At 49.1% G+C, this 21,281-nt stretch overlaps 2 protein-coding genes across 3 annotated transcripts in view; one reads left to right on the top strand and one right to left on the bottom strand.

The window, feature by feature from the left end:
• Positions 1-21,281, bottom strand: part of CACNA2D4 (calcium voltage-gated channel auxiliary subunit alpha2delta 4) — a 125,699-nt gene that overhangs the window by 30,247 nt on the left and 74,171 nt on the right. The window lies entirely within an intron of this gene.
• Positions 9,805-20,472, top strand: LRTM2 (leucine rich repeats and transmembrane domains 2). Of its 2 annotated transcripts, XM_066319414.1 has the most exons (4): positions 9,805-10,285; positions 11,751-11,912; positions 15,768-16,358; positions 17,907-20,472. In XM_066319414.1, exons 2-4 carry the CDS (start codon positions 11,846-11,848, stop codon positions 18,359-18,361), a joined length of 1,113 nt encoding a protein of 370 aa, XP_066175511.1. In that variant the 5' UTR covers positions 9,805-10,285; positions 11,751-11,845; the 3' UTR covers positions 18,362-20,472. The 2 variants fall into 2 exon arrangements, with proteins under 2 accessions (XP_066175511.1, XP_066175512.1); XM_066319415.1 differs by lacking the exon at positions 9,805-10,285 and having other exon boundaries at positions 11,748-11,912.

A 21,281-nucleotide genomic window follows, 5' to 3' on the forward strand; every position in this document is an offset into this window, starting at 1 on the left:
CAGGCGGCTCAGGTGCAGCGTTGAGAACTCGCTGCTGGGGTCACCCGGTACCGGGCAGCTCCTGCCTTTTGTTCCCTCCTCGGGGCTCTCGGAGGGGTCAGCATGAGAGGTGCTGTTCGCCTGACTGTGATGGTTATGCCGGCTATCATTTCGGACTCGGCTGTCTCAGTAAGAACAACCTAAAATGGAGAAGTACGGACCAAAATCGAACCAGTTCAGCACTCGGTGCACAGCTTTAGGATCGGGGCGGAGGGTATGTGTGTAAGTGTGTGGGTGTGTGTGCTCACGGACATGACCACAGGACATGTAGTGAAGGATGCCAAATCACAAGTGGAGCCAAAAATAAGTCCTGAGTTGCTTTCAGCATCTCCGCAGGCTGTGCCTGTGATTTCTGAACTTTTGGGTGGAAGGCACAGCACTGAGGGGGGCGGACGAAACACAGCACAGAGAACCTTCACAGCCTTTTCCAGCCCTGACTGGGAGAAGAGGGTGAGAATGAGGTCTCAAATGAGCCGAGGTGAAGCACACTATGGACAGGGGTATATATATGTGTTACCCTGTGTGTATGTGCATACACATGCGTGTACAGACACGTGCACACACGCATCCCACACAGAGCATTCTGCCCCCTCCTCCTCCCTCTCCCTGACCAGTTTATTACTGTCCCTGCATCTCCTGCTAATTAAGAGAGACATATTAAACTGGAGCTCTCCCGATTTGGGGGAGAGAGGGTATTTGAAGCTGTTGCTCCAAGCAGGTCATGACCAAGCAGGGCCCCAGGCCCACCACGTGGACTGCCAGGTAACCTGAATGTGCCACATCCAGCACAGCCCTGATGGGAACGGCAGCAGGCAGGATACAGCACTGCTCTGCTGTGGGGGTCTGACCTGGGATGGAGAGAGAAATTAGGATCTCATTTGGGGAAGGACTGGAGCAGCTGTTATTGCAGGGGAAGGAAACCCTTAAAAAACAGGGGAACCCTTAAACACAGAGAGTGGCTTGTCCCAAAGCAGGGAGCATTCCTAGCAGGGAGGAGAAGGGAACATTTCCAGAGCTGCAGACCATTTTTCTTCTGAGCTTTGTTGCTCAGGTCTGTTGGGGGGCGGGGGGAGGTGGATCTTCCTCTAACTGCTGTGGGCAAACAACATTTGCAAGGGAATTATTCCACATGAGCGAAAGGCTTGCGGGAGTTGTCTCCCTGTCAGACATCAGTGCTGCCTCTGTTAGTGCATCCTGTCCACTTGGAGGAATTATGGTAAATCCTCAGTAAAGGGGCTGTTTGCTAAGAGAAAGGGGGAAGCCTTCTTATGTAATTTTTATACCCGATCATAGCTTTACCCTTTCCTCCAGCAAAGTGAATGTCACATGCTAGCAAGGTGCACTCTCAGCTCAGACATCTGTAAGAGTTACTCCAGCTTTCTGCCCTTTCTCTTTTTTTTTTTTTTTTGTTTGTTTTGTTTTGTTTTGTTTGTTTGTTTTTAACATGATGCAGAAGGTATTTTCTAGGCTTTTCTGCACCACAGAAGCCTGATGAAGGCAGAGCTGTGTCTCAGCAGGGCTGGGAGGGTCAGCAGCAGTACAGAGGATATCCACAAGGGTACCTCGACAGGAGCATTCAGGGAGCAACAGAGGCTGGAACAGGATGGGGAGAGGCTCAGGCCTGTGGGAGAGCATTTCTGGGTAGTTCTTAGTGACTCTTCAGCTCTTGCCTGTTGCTGAGTCAAAAGCCAGAGCAGGCAGTTTCCTTCACTTGCCATGTTTGGTTACAAGCAGCTGCTTACACTGCTTGACAACTGTCCCAGCCCTGGGTGGCTCAAACCATAACTCAGATGACCATACTGGGATGCTCCTGCCAGCTGGGTAATGCCTCAGTGTGCTACACCATGACACACGCTCAGCTCTCAGTGGAAAGGAGAGGGAGTGGGAGTTCTGGGATGTTCCTCCTGCTGCAGGGAAATACCTTGTCACCAATACCTTATTCCTGCTGTGGCTTCACCAAAATGCTGGCTCACAAAAAGGCTTTCTGGGACTGAGGGTATAATAACAGCAAGATGTGCATTTTTTTCTATAAACTAGTTGAATGCCAGACACAAGGGATGGAAGGAAATGTTGCTTCATCTGTGAGGGGTTGTACTATGTGAAATACATCATTCATATTGCAAAAACAAGCAGCTGAAAGTTCGGAAAGACTGGTACTGGAGGCAGTGTGCCACTTGCACTGGGTTGCAGTCCTGACTGGTAGGATCACATGCTGTATTTTCATGAGCTGCTTCATTCAGGGGACTTGGCTACATGGTGCTCAAGGAGTGAAGCAGGGGGCTGTCTTTTTTTTTTGTTTGTTTCCTTTTGGGTACTGCAAATGTGTGCCTGCTTTATTTGTTTACTGCCTGCCAAGCAAGCCCTGCAGGCAATACATCACTATTCATTGTCTTGTAGTGCTCTGAAGATGTTAGCAGCTACAGTTGCCTTGTACCTGATGATAGAGAATTTATGCTTCTGATGAGGCAAGAGAGAGTTGGTTGTTTTCCTGGCTTTTGAAGGGAAAAGAGACTTCCCTTTTTAGCCACACAGGGAAGGAGCAGCAGGTGCAAGGCCAGAGCCTGGGACCTCTTGGCTCTCAGTGCTATTGAGTCCTCGAGATTGTACCAGTTTGCAGGCAAAGCTGCCAGCATTTTGGAAAACAGGTGTGAGTGTTCAGCAGTTCTGCAAAATGGCCCCTAGGGTCTCATGTTGGGCACCCACAAAATTAGGAATGTACAGACTGTGGCCTCCTGCCAAAACTGTGGTTTAATATTTAATTCTGACCATATAAAAATGGTCTTATTTATTACAATGCCCTCATTGTTAGCTGGAGTATCATGTGTTCTTTGCACTGACTATGGGACAAGGTTCTGTGAAAAAAAAGAAATAGTACTTGATTGGGTAAGAAAAGGCAGTGCTGTGCTGCATTCCTGCAAGTGGCTGAATGAAGGCTGGGCAAGTATAAGCGCACATTAAGTCCTTGGCTTTACAACCCTCTTTTATCATATAGCAATTTTTTTTCTTCTTTTAATGAAAATGACAATTTCCTCATTATATTTTTGTGAATGGGAAAACAAGAGACTGTCTATTATTTATGCACTGTGATGTCTTACGCCCATCACAGGAACGACTGAGACTCAAATCTACAGCAAAGGCACACAAGTCAGAAGTTCTCGAGTGACTGCAAGAAAAGGTTGTTACTTGGGAGATATGCCCTGCTACCACACTCCTCCTCACTTCAAGGAGGCTGGGAAGATTCCTTCCCCATGAACCATGCTCTCACCCAAGGGATAAAAAAGCCAGACCTCACCCTGAGTCTGGAGATGAGCTGTTAAAGGCAACTTGGCTTGGCACTCACGTCTTGGGCTGCCTTTCCCTTCCTGGTGGGAGTCCCTGGAGTGAGTGCTGCCCAAAGCATGGTGTGGTGCCACTGTGACTTTGCTGTGTGGGGACAGAGAGGCTGGAGGTGGGCCCTGCTCTCCACACCACTTCCAGGGATTTCCATGGGATGTCAACATTGCCATAAAGGTATCTCTTCTGTGGCTGCAAACCCTGTAGAAAACTAAAGTCGCATCAAATTTGCAACCCTTCCTCAGGCTTGGCAAGGTCTGCAGCATGAGGCTGTGATCTGTGTGCTAACCCAGATGCATTCAAAGATCCTGGCTGGACCTCTGGGTTGCGAGAGCTGTCACCACATCTCGTTGAGCTATGGGCAATGTTCCCAGCTTGTAAAAAGCACAAATGTGTCCCAGAGGTCCACAGGCATGCCTGGAGCTAAAGACAGCAGCCCAGATCCCATGCAGTTTGTGTGGACTTTGCAGGGTTGACCCTCTGGGATGCTCTGGGAAGGTGATGGAGGGTGATGAGGCAGCAGAACAGCTCCAGGCTCTCACAGGCAGCACCAGCAACCTTGTGCCACAGTGGCAACCAAGTGAGACAGATCTCTGCAACTCACAAAGGCAGAGAAAGGTCTCCTTCAGAGTCCAGTACAAATGCATTGTGTGGGAATGAAGAGAGTCAGCCTCTCCCCAGGAGGTTTGCCAGGAGCTCTGTTGCATGCTGGGTCACTGATCTCTTATGATAAGAGCTGAGGGGATTTTTACTGCCAGCATCTCGTGCTCTGCCCCACCACTGTGCAGGCATGGATGGTCCCTGCCCCTCTGGACATGCCCAGGGCACAGCCTTGTGAGACCTCAGTTAAGTTCTTCCCTTTTTTCCAGTGTTTTCTACAGCCTCTCTCTCCTCCAGCTCCAGCTGCCAAAGTGACAAGCCACTACCCTTGCAGCTCATTTTGGGAGCCTGGCACCCAGGGAAGCACAGCAAAAAAGGGGAGTGAGGAAAAGGGGGAGCAGCCTTTGTGGCAGCAGTTCTTCACCAAGCTGGCTTCTCCACCAGAAGAAAGAGAACCGAGAGTGAAGCATAAGGAAGGCCAGTGAGCTCAAGGGCCCAGTGTATTTCAAAATTCAGGCAATGAAAAAAGCAAAACCAATTTGGGCTAATACAGAAATGAATGATGGGAAACAAGCTAGTGTGGGGCATTTTGTATGCAAGGGATCACTCAGGCTTGCAAAAGCTTGCCTCATTTTTGGAATGAGAAACCACAAGGAGAAGAGCTCATGGCTGAAGTGCCTTGACCCCCATAAGATCTCTTGGTCTCTTTGTATTGATGTGGAAGCCCCTTGATTTGGCAGTCTGGTCATGCTGTTTAACAGACATCTGGCCTAGTGCTCCAGGGACAGAGCTTATATTGATTAAAAACTTACATTTTCCTATCTCGCTGCTAAATGGATGCACCTCCATCTACTACTCTGTGCATGTAAATGTATCTCTTATCTCAAACAGGCTGGAACCTTCCCTCTTAAAGATCTGCTACATCCTTTGACTCTTAAGTAGGAGACCCAGGGAAGGTACTGGGCCATGTTAAAATTTTTGACCCCTCAGAGAATCCTTCAAAACTGTGGGCCCATACACACCTTCCTTCTTGAACATCATCTGAATAAAAACAGGAAAGAGAATACTTTGGGACCTAGAGCACTGTCCAGCCAAGAAGTGCAGAAAACATCTGCGAGCACAGTAGTGATGGGAATGAGGACCAGAGCACCAGGATTCTCCCACCAAGCTATCTTCTCTGCCTGCAACCTTTCCCTGGTTGTACCACCCACCCACACCCCCAGGGTAGGCTTGCCAGGAAGGGGGGAGCAGCATTTTAAATGCCAGTGAGCTGGAGGATGCTCGTGGGGTGTAGAGGAGGAACTGGGAGAAAGGGTTGTCAGACCTGCCAGGGCAGGAGCAGCTGCAGCCCTTCTGTCAAGGGACTGAGCAAAAGGATTAAGGGCCTGAGCTACCACTGACCATGGGATTAACCCCTGCAGGAAATTAAAGTTGTAGGGAAGGCTCTTCACTCCACAGCTGAGAGAATGAGAAAAACTGGGATCTGGATTAGAACTGGCAGGGCTGGTGACAAGCCACCACCCACAGCCAACTGTTCCCGGCTGGATCAGAAAATGTTATCTCAACCTTCATGTAGAACCCCCCTCCACATCTCACTTGGTTACCAATTTTTGCCAACAGTGTGAGAAGAACAAAAACATCACCCTGTGGCAAGAAAAAGAGGAGGAAACTGGGTAGTCAGCTCACGTGTCCCTCCTCTGAGCCCCTCTCCCACTCCCTCACCCGCTTCCCTTCTCAGCTGCCTCCGTTCTGCAGGGAGGAAACATGCACGTGGTCTGTCGCGTTCAGCAAGACTTGGAGAAGATGCTGGCACACACATGGCTGGATTTCTTCCTGTCAACTGCCCCCTCAACTCTCCTTCTGCTGCTGCTCTGGGCCTCCTCCATATGCCGCACTCTCACTGTGCTGGGACTTTCCTGTCACTCCTGGCTGGATATCCCGCTCTCTCCACCTGCTTCCACAGCTTCCCCAGGAATTCCACATCTCCACAGCAATCTGTGTCTTTCCCAGCAGTGCTACCCTCCCTGTCTCCCCTCCCTAGGCTCTGTATTTCTCAGAGGATTTGCTGAGGCTTTGTGCCCTTGGTATTTCCAGCTCCTCCAGAATTTCCCAGTCTCACTATTGAGCATTGGTCAGGGAGGCTTGGGATACCAATAGTGTTTTCTGTTTAAGGAAATGAGGAATCAAGAAAACTGGCTTCTCTCCTGCTTTTACCACAGGCCTGTCAGGAAACTTTGGGAAAATCTGGCCAAAAATCCTTTATTCTGTGTAACTTTGATAAGGCCTACAAATACTCTCTGCAGGACAGGAGAGCATTTACAAGCCCAAGTGAAAACGCTGCACTTGACAGCTTTGAACATTCTGAGTGGGGAACTGATGTGGTCTAATGGTGAAGTATCAAAAGCAAGGCAGCTGAAATTTCAGCCAGCCAAAATCAGCAGACAGTTTTACCTGCATCATAGTTTACCCCTCCATAAAATGAGGATAAAGTTGATCTTTCTTGGAGAGTCCTGGGGAGGAAACATTTTTTACTATCAACACATTTGCATTTCAGAGGTGCCTACATTGCCAATCTAAAAATCAGAAGCTTTTTGACCTTTTCACATTATAGAGAAAAGGGTGAGGTTTTCATCCACACCAGGCCAGGAATGTGGCAGAGTCCCTTACAAGACCAAGTGGGTTTTACAGTTTTTCTCCTTGCTTTACAGCTTTCTGTATGGGGTGTTTTCCTCAGCTATGATTGATCACTGCAAGTCAGAGGGCACTATTTCTTCTGCAGCTGGGTTTCTTGTATGAATTTAAAATGTGCTTTCCATTGATTGTGACAGCACAACACTAATGAATCTTGAACACACGTGTTAATAAATCAGCAAGTGCTGCAAATGAAGCCCCCAGCTCTTTAGCTTGGAAGCTCGCTGGGGCAGTGACACACACTGGATGTTTCTACAGCACTGCTGAGCTTCTCTGCACCTCTGAATGCTTTTGCATTCCAAAGAGACACAGAGGAGCTGCCCCTGAGACAACGTGACCTCTTGGGATTGATGAGTTGCACAACTAACAGTCTGTTGGGGGACCAAGAATAGGGGAGGTCTCCGTGCCATCTAAAGCCACTTGTGGTGTGGTAGTCAGATTATGAGACACACATTATGTGCCTCTGCTGCCACTTGCCCTGCCAAGGGCAGATGAAGTGACATGCACAGAACAACATGCTTTAGTCACTAAATGCTGGGGTACCACTGTCCCCCTCCATTAAGGGGTGATAGCAATAAAACATGAATCCTAAAAGCAACAAGGAAAGGGGAAGGGAAGAAGATAATCTCCTTAAAGCGTCCTCCATGCCTTCCCTCTTTCTGCTGCTTTTCTGATAAAGGCTAAAGCAATTCAGCATTGGAAAGGGGAAAGGGACTTTGCCATCAAGGAGAGTGTGGGGGAGGGATGAAAGTCTGTGCATACTTTCTGGTAATTTATTGCTGGCATCTGTTGCAGTCTCTGCTACCCACCCTTCTGCAATACAGGTCACCCACATGCCCTGCCAGTGCTCATAAGCCAGGCTGTTAACGGAGTCTGATCCCTCAGCCATGATCCAAGGGACTTGGAGAGATAATCAGAGAAAGAGGTTGCTGGGCTCTGTTTCTGAGTGTGTCTCATCCTAGTGACACAGTCACCTGTGCCTTTAGCCTCAGTGCTGTTGTCTGGAGAATGGGACAGATGCATCCACCTACCCAGAGCAGAAGCACTTCCGGCTCTTACCTCAGCCTCCCTTCTGGGGGTCATGAAACACAAAATAACACCACCTTACAGCCATGGTAAGAGCCATTCATAGAGCACATGGCAAGCTTTGGCAAGAAGGTGACACAGAACTGGGAAGAGTTACTAAGCCAGTATGTGGCTACAGTAAACTGAAACCCTCCCTGCCCTCCTAGCATGCTCCTTGGGACCCTCCCCACAACGTTTGGAGTGATACTGCAAACATTACCGGTGTGTGGGCACAGAGGAGCAGGCACAAGGCAGGAATAGTGCCTGCTGTAGTCTTCAGGCCCTGGCAAGGGCTGCAGAGTCATTACAGTCCTCTTTGCATCCCCCCCTTCTTTCCCTCCCCCTGCCCCCAGCAGTAAGGTTCACTGTTCAATCTAATTAGGGGAATCCTCATTAGAGAGTCCTCTAGAGTCTGACAGCAGGCCAAATGTCCAAGTGGCACTTCAGTTCGGTGTATTTTTGGCCACTGGAACCCATGGGCCAGAAATGGATGATTTCATTTTGTTGCTCTGAGCTGAAACTAAAAAAGTTGTCTTTTACTGTCCTATTTGAAACAGTAATAAGAAAAGGCCACCCCAGCCCCATGGGCAACCCTGTTTTCTCCAGAATGTGGAAAGACATTCAACTCCAAGCACATGGAATAGACCTCTGGCCACTGTGCCCCATGGATCACAGGGCATTCAGCTGACTTGTCGCTCCGGGGAGTAGGAACCATCTAGAAAGCCCATGAGAAAGACTAAAGCCTGGTTTGTGGAGCCCTTGGGTGACTTCAGAGCATTCAGAGCTCCAGCAGTGCTGACCAGCCCTGAGCCCCCAAACCTGAGCAACGCCAGGCAAGCTCAGAACAGATGGCACAGTGCCTCTCTTGTTGAGTTGGGGGCATATAGGGAGCACTCCTAGGTCTGGCAGAGTGTTTGCTGCTGGAAAAATCCCCTGCTGAAAGCAGCCAGACACATCTGGTGCTGCTCTGGAGAGGCTGGAGGTGTGGGCAGGTGCTGCTTGTCCCAAGATCCCATGCACCCAGTGCTGCACTGGCAGTGAGTGCAGTTGGCCTGGTGCTCTGCAGAGCAGAAGGCATCTCTTGGGCCACAAGAAAACTGCTAACTAAGTCAGAATTCAAGACAAGTGAGAGGAAACCTTTAAAAAAGAAACTCTTAAAAATCCTCTCTGCCTTCTTGCTCTCTTCTGACTGTGGAATATTCATCACTAAGGGTATAATGTTCTTATGGGCAGTAGATGCATAGGAGAAACGGGGTTGTTTTTTCTTTTTTTCTGGATCTTTGGAATTAAAATTTCTCCATGAACATATTTCTTCAAAGTGTTAATGCAGAAGCTCATTGACCCTCACCTTTCTACGTATTCCAAATCTACTGCTCAGCCACCTGGACATATGGTGTACTTGGAGAAGCAGGCAGTTTTGTGGAAGACACAGAGGTTATAAATATGGGTTAGAGAAGAGTCCCCAGCATATGTGCAAGCCCAGCTCGGTGCACACATTTGTAAATGTAAGCTAGGTTGGTGTCTCTCTGCATTTGTACATGAAGGTAGCTGCTTTTAAGTCTTGGAAACACGTGTATGAGTGCACACAGGGTGGCTGCTATCTATGGAGTGGGGAGTGTGGCATATATGTGACATGCTTTAAAATAATCTTGGGTTTATCAAGGCCCCTCCATCTCAGTGCATGTTGCAGTGCAGGAGACAGCATTAAAGCCTGAACAGGTGTTAATCACTATGCACTGTAATAAATTCTAAACATAGGGAAAAGGCTTATTTATACATGGCTGCTCCTCCCACCCTGCACTCTCTGCTTGAGCCTTGATGCTGCCTGAGGGAAAGAGGCGCCCGTGAGGTACCAGAAATGAGTGCAAGAGCTGGACTTGCCCTGCTGCAGCAGAAAGAGCTGGGGGTGGAAGCCCTGACCCTGTCCCCATCCTCACAGCTGGGGGTGCCAGCCCTGCCCTCAGCCCCCGTTGCTGCCTGGGGACCGCACAGATGAATTGCACAGAGCATGGTGGGACAGACACCAGTACATGGTCTGAGTGGGACCCTGGGCTGAGGGGATACTGCAGAGGGAAACTGAGTCACAAAGCACCCAAGGTTTTGGGTTTTTTGATTTTTTTTTTTTTTTAATAGCTTAGCCCCCCTAATTGGAACCAAGCCAGCTGATACAGATGGGGTGTTACAAAACAGAGCCAAAAGGCAAGAGCACAAGGAACAGAGCTATCTATAACCCTGACAAAGTTAGATGGAGTGAAGGTGGGGAAGAGGGGAAGGCAGAGCATGGCAGGCGGCTGCCCCTGATGCTGAGAGCAAGGACGTGATGATTTGGCAACGGGATTTGGAGCTGATCGACTGGCGCTATCCAGCAGGCAGATAAGGCTCTGTGGCTGTCAGCTTAACTCTGCCGTTTATTCCAGTGCTGTAGGGAGTTAAATAGAGCACACGGAAAGCCTGCTGCTGGGGAGTGAAAGTCAAGGAGGGAGAGGGAAGGAAGAGGCTGGAATTGGGCAGTGTCCGGGGAGTCGGGTGGAAGTGGCTGCAGGCAGAACCCCTCCAGGTAAGTGCCTGCAGCTTTTCATCCTCCTTTTGCATATGGACAGGAGGGGACAGCAGACCTCAGGGGTGGCATTTAGGATGGAGACGTTTCTATGGGAGAGACTGAAAAGTCTCCTCGGTCAGGTCGAGCACTAGCACCAAATGGGGACAGCTATTTGTTGCAGCTTCTCCCTCGGTGGGGACTGCAGGGAAAGGGCTCCAGCTCAGTTTGGGGAGCGGGGGGCTGCAATGGATGAAGGTTAAATTTGCTTCTGTGCCATGAGAGGTATTTGGTGCATTGGCATTTAGGTAAATGATCCAAAAAGCCTCGCAAACGTGCTGGTCTAGGCACTGAACCTGCTCATAATTTTCATCAAGATGTTGATTTTAATATTTCCTGGTGGTTTACACTCCCATATAAAATAAATCAGTCTGAAAGCCTCGGGGAGGGTAGGCAGCTGGCACGTGTGTGGGGAGAGTGTCCTGGTGGCAGTGCAGCTTTCAGCTAAAATAGCTGCTGTGGATGTTGTCAGAGCCCCTCAGAGGGGATGGAGAATGGCTTATTTCTGTACTCTGGCTGAAATGTGTCCATCTAACTGCTGCTGTGACTGTGGGTGGCACGTCAGAGAGTGCGCAGGGGGACAGAAGGGTTTGTGGTGTTTTCATTTTTCCTGCCTCCCTGCATCCAAAAGGGAAGCAGGAGGGAAGTTGAAACCTGTTGTCAGTCACTTATTGTCAGGGGAGAGTTTATGGTCTTTGGGTTTCTAATTAGACTGAGGATTTTTCCTTCTACTAATTAAGATGCAATTCCTCTCTTTTCAACACTCCCACTCAGTCTCCCCCGCCTCAGGTCCTTCCTTCTCCTTCTCCTCCGAGGCTCGCTCGCTCTTCAGCTCCTGCAGTTGCTGCAGTGGGAAATCCCCAGGCTGAAGCTGTGCTGCTCTAGCCACCACATCCATTTTACCTTAAAACAGACAGGAAGCGCTGGTAGGGAATACGGCATGGGGAAGGGGGTGTGGTGGAGCCGAGGGAGGAGGAGGAGGGGGGACAGAAGCAGCTTGGCAGCCGCCGGTGCCCAGATCTCAGCGAGCCCGAGCCGTGCGTCAGGCAGAGGATGCACAGGTGGCACCAGCCTGCGTGGAGGTGACAGCAGTGAGCCCCAGTCTGCTGCCCTGCCAGGGTCACCTTAGCAATTCATCAGGTTGACCTTGAGTGTGAGGCAAATGTAGCTACCACAGCAGGCAATTCAAGCACAAACTTCTCTCTGGCACGTAGGTGAATCGGGTTATATTTCTGCACCGTGAGGTTCAAAATGAATTAATGTTGTGCCTTCAACATACTGCACCTCCTGAAATACCCTCCATTTCTCCTCCAAAACAGAACTGATGCCTCCAAGGCAAAACACTAATTGGGGAGGGGAAAGGACAGCACTGAGCTCAGCCCAGGGAGGTGAATCTCATCCTCTCTGTTCTGCTTTCCCCCTCCAGGACCTGGCAGGCGGGCTACAAGGTCATTCCTTCTCCCGCTGGGGCCGTGTGCCAGGCTGGCTGGTGGATGTGAAGACACGCTGGAGAAGACCACGATGCTGCCTGCAAGTGCTGGCCACCGGTGGAGGAGCAGATTCCTCATGAGGTGGCAGGAGGCTTGTTGTAAGTAATGCCTGCTCAGGTAGCAGCTACACTAACCCTGTTTGTCAAGGGAGTGGGAAGAAAATAGGTCACATCAGGGTTAAGTACAGGGGAGAGGGACAGCTAAGAATGGAGATGTTTGAACTAATTCCTGATTCCTTTAGAGGCCAGGCTAGCTGGGAGGGAGAGTGATATTCTAAAGCTGAAGATGGGCTTAAAGTGGGACAGCGAGTGATGATTGCTTCTGAATTCCAGTGGGCCTGGCAGGTGAGAAACAGCACGACAGATACCACTGCACAAAGATCCACCCTGAACATTTCTAAAATCAGTATCCTGTGAGCTGCAGACTCCTCTCTGTGCTTGGGGTTTATACACAGGCTGCTGAGCAAGGCTCCCAGCTCCTCACAGCAAAAGTCATAACAGATTTTAGAAGGAAGTGCAGGATGTGAAGGCAGAATTCTCCTACTGGGCACTGCCACATGGAGTGAAAATCAAGGAGTAAATAAGGAAGCTCTCTTTCAAATTAAATTGTAAACGTTCAGCCTGTGCATATTCTCAGAGGGCTGGGACAGCTGCTAGGGTACCCCTGCGTGCAGAGCAGGCATTGCTAGGGTGATGTAGGGCTTCTGGGAATTTATCTGCATTCCAGATAAGCATCTGGGGACCACAGCAGAGTAAAGGGGACACTTGGAGAGTGTCCCTCACTATTGCATGCCCAGACACCAAGCAAGACCGTGGTTTCCCTTGTTTCGGTCCTCCTGGTCACATTTGGAGCTGCAGCTCTAAGAAGCTGGGGGAATTATTTCCTTCTCCAGAAAACGAACATCTTTGTAATCCATCCTCACAGACTAGACTGTGCAAATTATTTATAATGAATGCTTCTGATTCTTGACTTAATCTGATATACCTGGATCAGCTTTCTGTTACCTACTAGAGTCACCAAACACCTCACAAAGTAACCTGATCTTCCCCAAACACAAAAACACTTCTTATCACTCCTTCTGTGGGCTGGAAGCCAGCTTCAAGTTCTGTCTATTGCTTCCTTGCCTCTCTTTCCTGTAAAGCTGCATCTTAACCAACACAACGAATTCCCTGGCCTCAGCCCACATCCTCATGGATGCATTTCTTGCAGGGAAATGAAAACGAAACCTCTTTTCTGTATGACTTTAGTAAAATATTTCCAAAAGCATACAGCAATGTATGGGCAACAACAAGACATTTTTGGCATATCCTACATGGCTGCAGAAGCTTGGCACAAATCCATTTCCTGAACATAACCACAGCCAGCTGCCTGAGACTTTGTCGCTGCCAGCCACTGCCAGCACACACACACTGGTGGAAGCCCACAGCCACCCAGCCGGCGCCGCAGGCAGCCAGGCATCCTGAGAGATAAGCCCTGAGCAGAATGCCACCTGGATAGCATTACACATGGGCTGCTCTTGCCTTTCTTGGTGTATAAAGCAGCTGTTATCTCATCATCACAGCTGCCAATCTATTATTAATACTGGGCTTTTGTTAAGCGTCCAGGAAAAGACAGGGGGTCACTTGAATGACTCATGGCTCTTTCCCTTCCCCACTCTAGCTCCCATTCTTTTTCATTCTCTCCCTATAACAAGAGTGTGACATACTCTGAACAGAATTAATTGTCAGCCAGCCAGTCAGTACCTGTACTGCAGTAGTCCACAGGCTGTGATCTACTTTCATGGCAGTTTCTGCTGTGGGCCCCAGCCTCTGCATGACAAGAAAGCACAGAGGTGCTCTGGGTAAAGACCAGTCTTGCATTTTGCCATGAGGATCCATAATTCTCCTTAGAAGAGCATATTTATTGGCATGGCCTGGGCTGATGTGCACCTGAGATCTCAACTGTAGGACAGTAAAGAATTATTGAAGAATTGTGAAAGACAGATGAAATAAGAGAGAACTGATATATTGTCCCTGAACATTTATCCCTCGGTCCTTAATAAAGTCATATAGCTTAGGATTCAAAAGGGATAGTTCTTCTTAGACTAGCAATCCACAAATCTGCCAATTCTCACAAGGATCACTGGGAACACAAAACCTGCCCTGTGCAGGATGATAGGATTGGAATATGAAGGCACAACGCTGACAGAAGCAAAGTCTGTAAAGAAACTGGCTATAAAAAAATGGGCTGTGGGTCAGATTAAACTCCAGAGAGTGGCGCAGAGGAAGAGAGGAAGAGCATGGCTGGCTGCAAAGCTGCTCCAGGCAGAGCTTCTCCACAGCATGGGTCTCTTGTGGCAGTCTTTTCTCAGTTCCTTCAAGAGTAAGAAGTAAAACAGCTGCTTGTTGGTTCCTCGAAGAAAAGCAGGACAGAAGAACCTGACCGCCACTGCAGGGAAGTGAGACAGGAAATCCATCCCCTTTAGCTACCATTCACCCCTCAAAAGACTCTACCAGCCCAAGTGACTGCATTCTCTGAAGACAAGTGAGAAAGGGAGAGGACAGGCTTGATGTACAGACAAACCTGCTTCAGTTTTAGTCAAATGCTCAAACTTGTCACCTTAAAAACTGCGAGGGAGCTGAATTTGCTTCCCACATTGAAGAATAGTGGAATTCATTGTGCCATCTCAATTCCACAAAAGGAGCTAAGATGAAGGATGCAAATGTTTTACATAGTCTGCTTAAACATAACTCCCACTCCTCTAATGACAAGAGGTACAAAGCCTGCTTTTTTGTCGAAAATGCTTCTTTGTTGCAAAAATGAGAGTTTCAAAAGCCACTGGCTCCCAGGGAAGGTCGGTAACTAGTGCCCTGGTGCCACTGGCAAGATCTAGACCCGTATCTGGAATCCAAAGAATGCTCATTTGTGGTTTCTCCAACCTTAACTTTGAAATAGTGTAGGAGAAAGGGTGTGTGTGTGTGTGTTAACTCTTTTCTTGATACTGCATTTGTCAGTTACAAACATACACTTCTTTTCCTTGTTCCATTGTTGTGGGCAGTTTTGGTCAGATGTGGTTTAAACTGATCTTTATGTGTCTGCCCAGTTGGTAACCATGATTCAGGGTTTGCCCCATGATTCACATAGGACTGTAGCCCAGAATATGTCCAAAGTTCTTAATATGAGCAATTGCTGGATCTGCATCCAGTTACCACCTCTGGATGGGGGTGGTCACTGGCCACTCAGAGATGCTTTTGGGGCTGTTGTTATGGGATTCAGAAACTGTTTTGAGAGCAATGGCAAGTACCAGGTGTCCAGTGATTTAGGGACTCCTTGTTACTTTTCAGCGGTTGTCTTGGTCATCCCTTTGTAATGTAATTCATTAAAAAGTGAACACAAGGCCCATATGACACACTGTGAATATGGTAAGCAAACAATGCCCTGATTTAGAGGCTTAGATATGAGTCTTAGCTATTACAAATATTAGTATTCAAACTTCAGGAGTACACCTGAAATGTTGGTTATTTTAATTTCTCTTAAAAGCTTGTTAATAAGATATTTGTTTCTGAAAAATTAGAACTTCTTAAATATACCTGGCCCTGCCTCTCTACCCTGACTGTTTAGAAAGAGCTATCCTTTGTCAGAGGTGACACCTCCCACCACTCTCTGCTCCGTTCTCCCCTGACAGGTACCAGTATCCTTTAGCAGAGTCCACTGGGATGCACTGTTCTGCCTTTGTTCTGAAACTGGAAGGATATTTACTTGCTTGTTCATAAAAAACAGGCTAAGAGGAAAGTCATGCTGTCAGGATGCAGGCCAGCAGTAATGGAATGTAGCTGTGAGGAAACTCATTACACTGCAGGGCAATGCAGTGAAGGGCCCTGCTGTGAAGGTTGTGCTGTAGTCGGAGGTGGGTGAAGATGGGAAAGCACTGATCTAATCCATGCCCTCTTCCTTCCCTGCTTTTCACCTTCCAGTGCTTGGCTGCTGGCTCTCACTATGTGCTGCTGAGTCCTTCTTTGCTTGTCCTTCCTCCTGCAAGTGTAACAGTGGCAACCTGGAAGTGGACTGCAGTGGCTTGGGCCTCTCTTCCATTCCTTCAGACATCCCCACAAACACCAGGACCTTCCTCTTTCTCAACAACAAACTCAGCATCCTGCCGGGAGCAGTGTTTTCCAACCTCTCTGCTCTACAGAGGCTGGATCTATCCAACAACTTCTTGGACCAGCTCCCTCAGAACATCTTCAGTGACCTGGGGAACCTCACGGAGCTGCAGCTGAGGAACAACAGCATCCGGGCCTTGGACAAGGACCTGCTCCAACACACGGCCCTACTGCGCCAGCTGGACCTCTCCATCAACGGCCTGGCCCAGATCCCTTCGGGCATCTTTGACGACCTGCCTGCTCTCCGCTCCCTCTCCCTCAGGTCCAACCGCCTGCAGAGCCTGGACAGGGTCACCTTCGAGCCCCTGACCAGCCTGCAGCACCTCCAGGTCGGGGATAACCCCTGGGAATGCGACTGCAACCTCCGAGACTTCAAGCACTGGATGGAGTGGTTCTCCTACCGAGGTAGGTGCTCGTGCTGCGGGGGGCAGGTGGAGGAGTGCTGGTCCTCCAGGAAAGGCAAGCAAAGGCAGGCAGGGAAGAGACAGCGGCAAGTACAACTGGCAGGTCAGGCTGACCACAAGGACAGCCCTCAGCCAAAGAGCATGAGGACCCTGCTACCATTAGTGCCACTGCACCTTCATAGAGCAACACTGCCAGGCTGTGGAGTCCCCAGCAGCCCTAGAGCTCCTATTTCCTTCTTTTGTTTCTCATCTGAACTATTACCTGTTTGTTTTTTTTTTTTTTTGGTTTTTTTTTTTTTTTTTTTTTTAATATTGAGAGAAGAAAGAATTTTCCTCAAGTAACATTAAAAATTTTAGGATTATGAATTCACCTCACTCTTTCTGCCTAAAGAGAAGAAGTGCTTTTCACACTTGGAAATAACCATCCCATTCTCTTAATGATTCTTAAGCTGAGAGAATTAGAAGTCAGATTTGGCTGTAAAGTGTCAGATTTGCTGCCAAAAAAAACCCAAACCAAAGCCTTAGGAAACAGTGACACTTAGGAAAAACACTGCAACTCATATTGGAGAACCCAACCTACAGCTCAAATTAACAAGGCAGGCCCCGAGTAAGACTGGCTATAAAATCATCATTTCAAACCAAGCATTTTGACAAGTTTGCATTTCCAGATTTTCCTTGAAACACAGAAGACTAGGAAGGTACATGTCACCTATCAGGAATGCTGATGGGATGACATGCTTTCAGGAGTTGCAACTCAAAGAAAGATGGCACATTTTACAGGAGTGAGGATTGAAGGCCTGACCTTCTGTTTCTGGAACTAGTGAGTAGGAAAGGGTCTCAAATCATGTGGATAGCAACAGTCAGCTGTCACATCCCTGCTGATCACAGCTATCCTGCAAGGAGATTATATCTGCCTATGGCTACACTGCAGTCTGAAATATGCATTTGTGTGAGCAGAATCAAACAAGCATACGAGTGCCACTTTCCACTTTTTTTTTTTTTTTAATTTGGTTTGTTTTTTATTTGGTTTTTTTTTCCTTGACTACCATATCACAAAGTCAATGGAAAGCATGCAGACATAATTTTGCTTTTTTTCCTCCCCTTCCAAGGAAGCTGCCCAAACTCACTCAAGCATTTATTTCAACATCTGTCATTATTTTCACAAAGATGGATTAGTTGTCAGAAGATGGGATGTTTATTTGTTGTGGGTATTTTTTTCAGAAGGTACAACCTGGTCCTATCTTTTTGCTTTAATTTCTCCTTTTCTAAAGTGGTTCTACTGAGACTTATATAACTCACTAAACAATATGGGGCTGACTTAAATGATCTCAGAGGGCTTCCATGTCTTGGCCTATGCAGATGGCATGCACCAAGAGCTCTAGTGTCAAACCCGACCTAGGCAGAGGCATGCTGGCCAGCTGACATGGTTGAAGCTTCTGCAGGGAAAATACTTTAGCAGGTGTGAATGGCCTCACCCCAGTTGAGGATCTAAGGCTGCTCTGTATGGGGATGGAGCTGTGACTGACTCCTGTGATCTCTGTTGGAACAGGAGGGAAAATCGACCAGCTGGCCTGCACCTTGCCCAAGGAGCTGAAAGGAAAGGACATGCGAATGGTGCCCATGGAGATGTTCAACTACTGCTCCCAGCTGGATGACGAGAACAGCTCTACAGTGCTGGACAATACTGGCCCACCTTGCACTAAAGGAAGCCCTGCTCCTTCCAAATCTAAATCAGGCCCAGAAACAGAAGTGGAGCCCAGTGTGGGATGCCCTCAGAAACAGCGGTACAGGCCCGTGAGTGTGCGCCGGGCTATTGGCACTGTGATCATTGCAGGGGTGGTTTGTGGCATCGTTTGCATCATGATGGTGGTGGCAGCTGCCTATGGTTGCATCTATGCCTCCCTCATGGCCAAGTACCACCGGGAGCTGAAGAAGAGGCAGCCACTCATGGGTGACACAGAAGGTGAACACGAAGAACAAAAACAAATCTCTTCTGTGGCGTGAAACCGTTCTAGGAAGGAAGGGACAGCGATGAGAAAAGGTACCTGAGAGCAGTCAAGCATGGGGTCCTCCCAAAATACATCTTCCCAGACAGACTGTGCTATTGCTCCACTCACCCAAGTAGTATGACATGCTTCTGGGGGGTCAGGGCACCTGGCTCAATTTCTTCTCCTCTGCCCCAGGCCCATTTTGTGCCCTTTCACCCTTGGGCCCTCCCAGAAAAATAAAGTAGAGTCAGACCTCGAGTGCTTGCTGTGCCTCATGCCCTTGCACAGAGCTTCCCGCACATGCCTGCTGCAAAGGCAGCTGGCACCTTCTGGGAACCTGTGTCATCCTCTCAGCTTCAGTCCTGAGTCGTCCTGTATCCTGTCAAGAGTTCTCTGCAAACAGAGAGCAGCTGTGGGAAACCTTGTGTGGGAGCAGGACACCAGAAGTGTCCATGCTTCACCGTTAGGTCACTGCTGTGGCGTGACACTAAGTTGCTGCCTACCCTACAAATCAGTGCTGCCAAGATTACATCAGAAGGGAGGCAAGGTCCCTGTGGTAGGGCAGTAGTTGGTGGGAGATTTCCCTTCTCACTTTTAGAGGTGGAAGGATACCTGTATCACCCTAACACACTGCCAGGGAGCAGCACAGTGTCCCTCTTTTTGCTCCTGGCCAAGCCCAAACCTTTGAGCTGACACACGTGTCGTCTGCTGCAGGTGCACAGGCACAGAGTCATCCTCCTGCACACACACACACTGACTCATTCTGATCCCAACACACACACACAGAGCCGGTCCCAGTTCCAGGCATCCAGGCACCCCACCTGCACATACAGGGCTATCACTCATGCCCATGCTGGCCTGCCCTCTGCATGCAGCCATGGACACATCCAGCCACTTTACCTTACACTGATCATAGTAGTGCGTATCACCTTCTGCTTCAGACAAAAAACATGCACACACCACTGAGGAGTAACAAAAACATCTCAGCCACAGTGCAGAAGTGCAGAGCCAGTGGGAACTGGCAGGAGAGGATGGAGAGAGGCAAAGTTACTGAGATTATAGCAGCAGTCTGTGGAAATAAGTACACAGCATGAAAAAAAAAAAGAAAAAAAAAAAAAGGTGTGTTCTTATCTATTTTATGTCTTCTCTAATAAATGGAGAGGGTAAGGATATGAAGCCTCCATTTAGAAATGTTTGATTGGCAGATCAGAAGTGGGTCATCAGGAAAGACTAGAGGAGGAGGAGGTGGCTTACCAGGAGCATAAGGCGTGCTGGGAAGTGTGAGCCTAGGGAAAGGTGTCAGGGGAAGAGTCACACAACCCAGGAGCTGCCATGACTGGCACAGGGGCCAGCATGATGTGTGGAACAGGGTGATGCAGCTGGGGTGACCAGAAAGAGTGGGCAGAGTTCTGGAAGGTCTTGAGGTGAAGGCTGGAATGTGGAGCACAGCGTGGCACATGTGGGAGAGCCCAGGAAGGGTCTGGCACGGGAGGCAGCAGAGCCCACATGCACTCCCTTCACCATCACTGGGGTGTCCAGTGACACCCACAGCTGCACCCCAGTGTGCCCACACACACGGCTGTGCACACTGCCGCTGTCACGTAGGGTGACTTCCCCCAACCAGATTTTAAGGCCTCAGACTGCAGTGCCTCCTATTAGTCTTAGTTCATTCTGACCTGACAGGGAGGAAAAAAAAAGTGAGAGGGGGAAAAAAAATGAAAGGAACTCAACATAAGGACTCATTTTGTATCACTGGAAGTGGGATAAAATGCTGTCTCCAGGGGAGAGCGCACATTGCCATGGTAACCTGCTCTAACCCGTCACAGTGGGTATTCCTGGGCGAGGAAGATGACACCGGAGGTCATGCATCCACGGTGCCTGTGGATGGTGTGATCCCTGCCATCAGGAACCTGGCAGCCAGCCCAGCTTTGCAGGGTGTTCAGCTAGCAACCTGTGTTTAGAGCCCTGCATGCTCTGCAGGTGGACCCTGCCAGGGCACAGCACCTCTTCCACCTGCTCCATCTGAATCCCAGTGCTGCTGGACATATCACAGCCCTCCTGTGACTGGATCCCAGTGGAAGCAATGCACCCTGGCTCCTCGCTCCTTCTGGCCCCACACAGATGGTTGTACTGTCCGGTGGGCACACAACATCATTAATCACAGCCTGGAGTGGCAAAATCCTTCCTGCTCTGGCCAAGGTCACCAGAGCCAAGGAGACAGGATGCTCTGCACTGTTTTAGCATGACTTCCCCTTCAACACTGGGATGCACGGGGCAGAGGAGGATGTTCTTCAGGGAAGCAGAAGACCAGGCTGCCACGGAGGAAGAACTGGGAGAAGCAGCCAGCCCACCCACCAGTGTGCGCACACACTTTCCCCCGCTTCCAGCACACTGTGGGGAAGAGGAAGAGAAGGAGGGGGGCTGGTGAAATGTGAGGAGGAAGGACTCTTCCCCCATGTACTGTACAGCCACTCCAACCATCCCATCTGCTCCGAGTGTAGCCTGCTCTGAAGGGCAGAACTGGTGCACTGCAGACTCCGTATGCGTGTTACTGCTGCTCCACATTCCCAGCAAGCCAGGACCAAACACTGCCTGCTGGATCAAACCCCTCCTCAGCCTCCCTCTCAGGGGAACCTCTCCCTTCACCACACTGGACTCCGTAATCATACTTGAAATGGGACTTGAGTCAGAGCGGTATATTTATAGATCTATATTTTACTTGCATCAAATAATGGTGACATATTGCACAAAACAAATGGGATCTATATATGTGTGTGTGTGTGTGTGTGTATGTGTGTGTGTGTGGTAAGAGAGAGACTGTTTTTAAGGGAACAGACTAGAGGTGAAACTAATGGGAAGAAGGTAGGGGACAATGCAGGGGTTGAAGGTGTGAAATCCTCCCTCCCCTGCACCTTCCCTGTGACTTCCTCCTGCCC

This window comes from Sylvia atricapilla, chromosome 5 (assembly GCF_009819655.1).
Source record: "Sylvia atricapilla isolate bSylAtr1 chromosome 5, bSylAtr1.pri, whole genome shotgun sequence".
Taxonomy (NCBI): Eukaryota; Metazoa; Chordata; class Aves; order Passeriformes; family Sylviidae; genus Sylvia; species Sylvia atricapilla.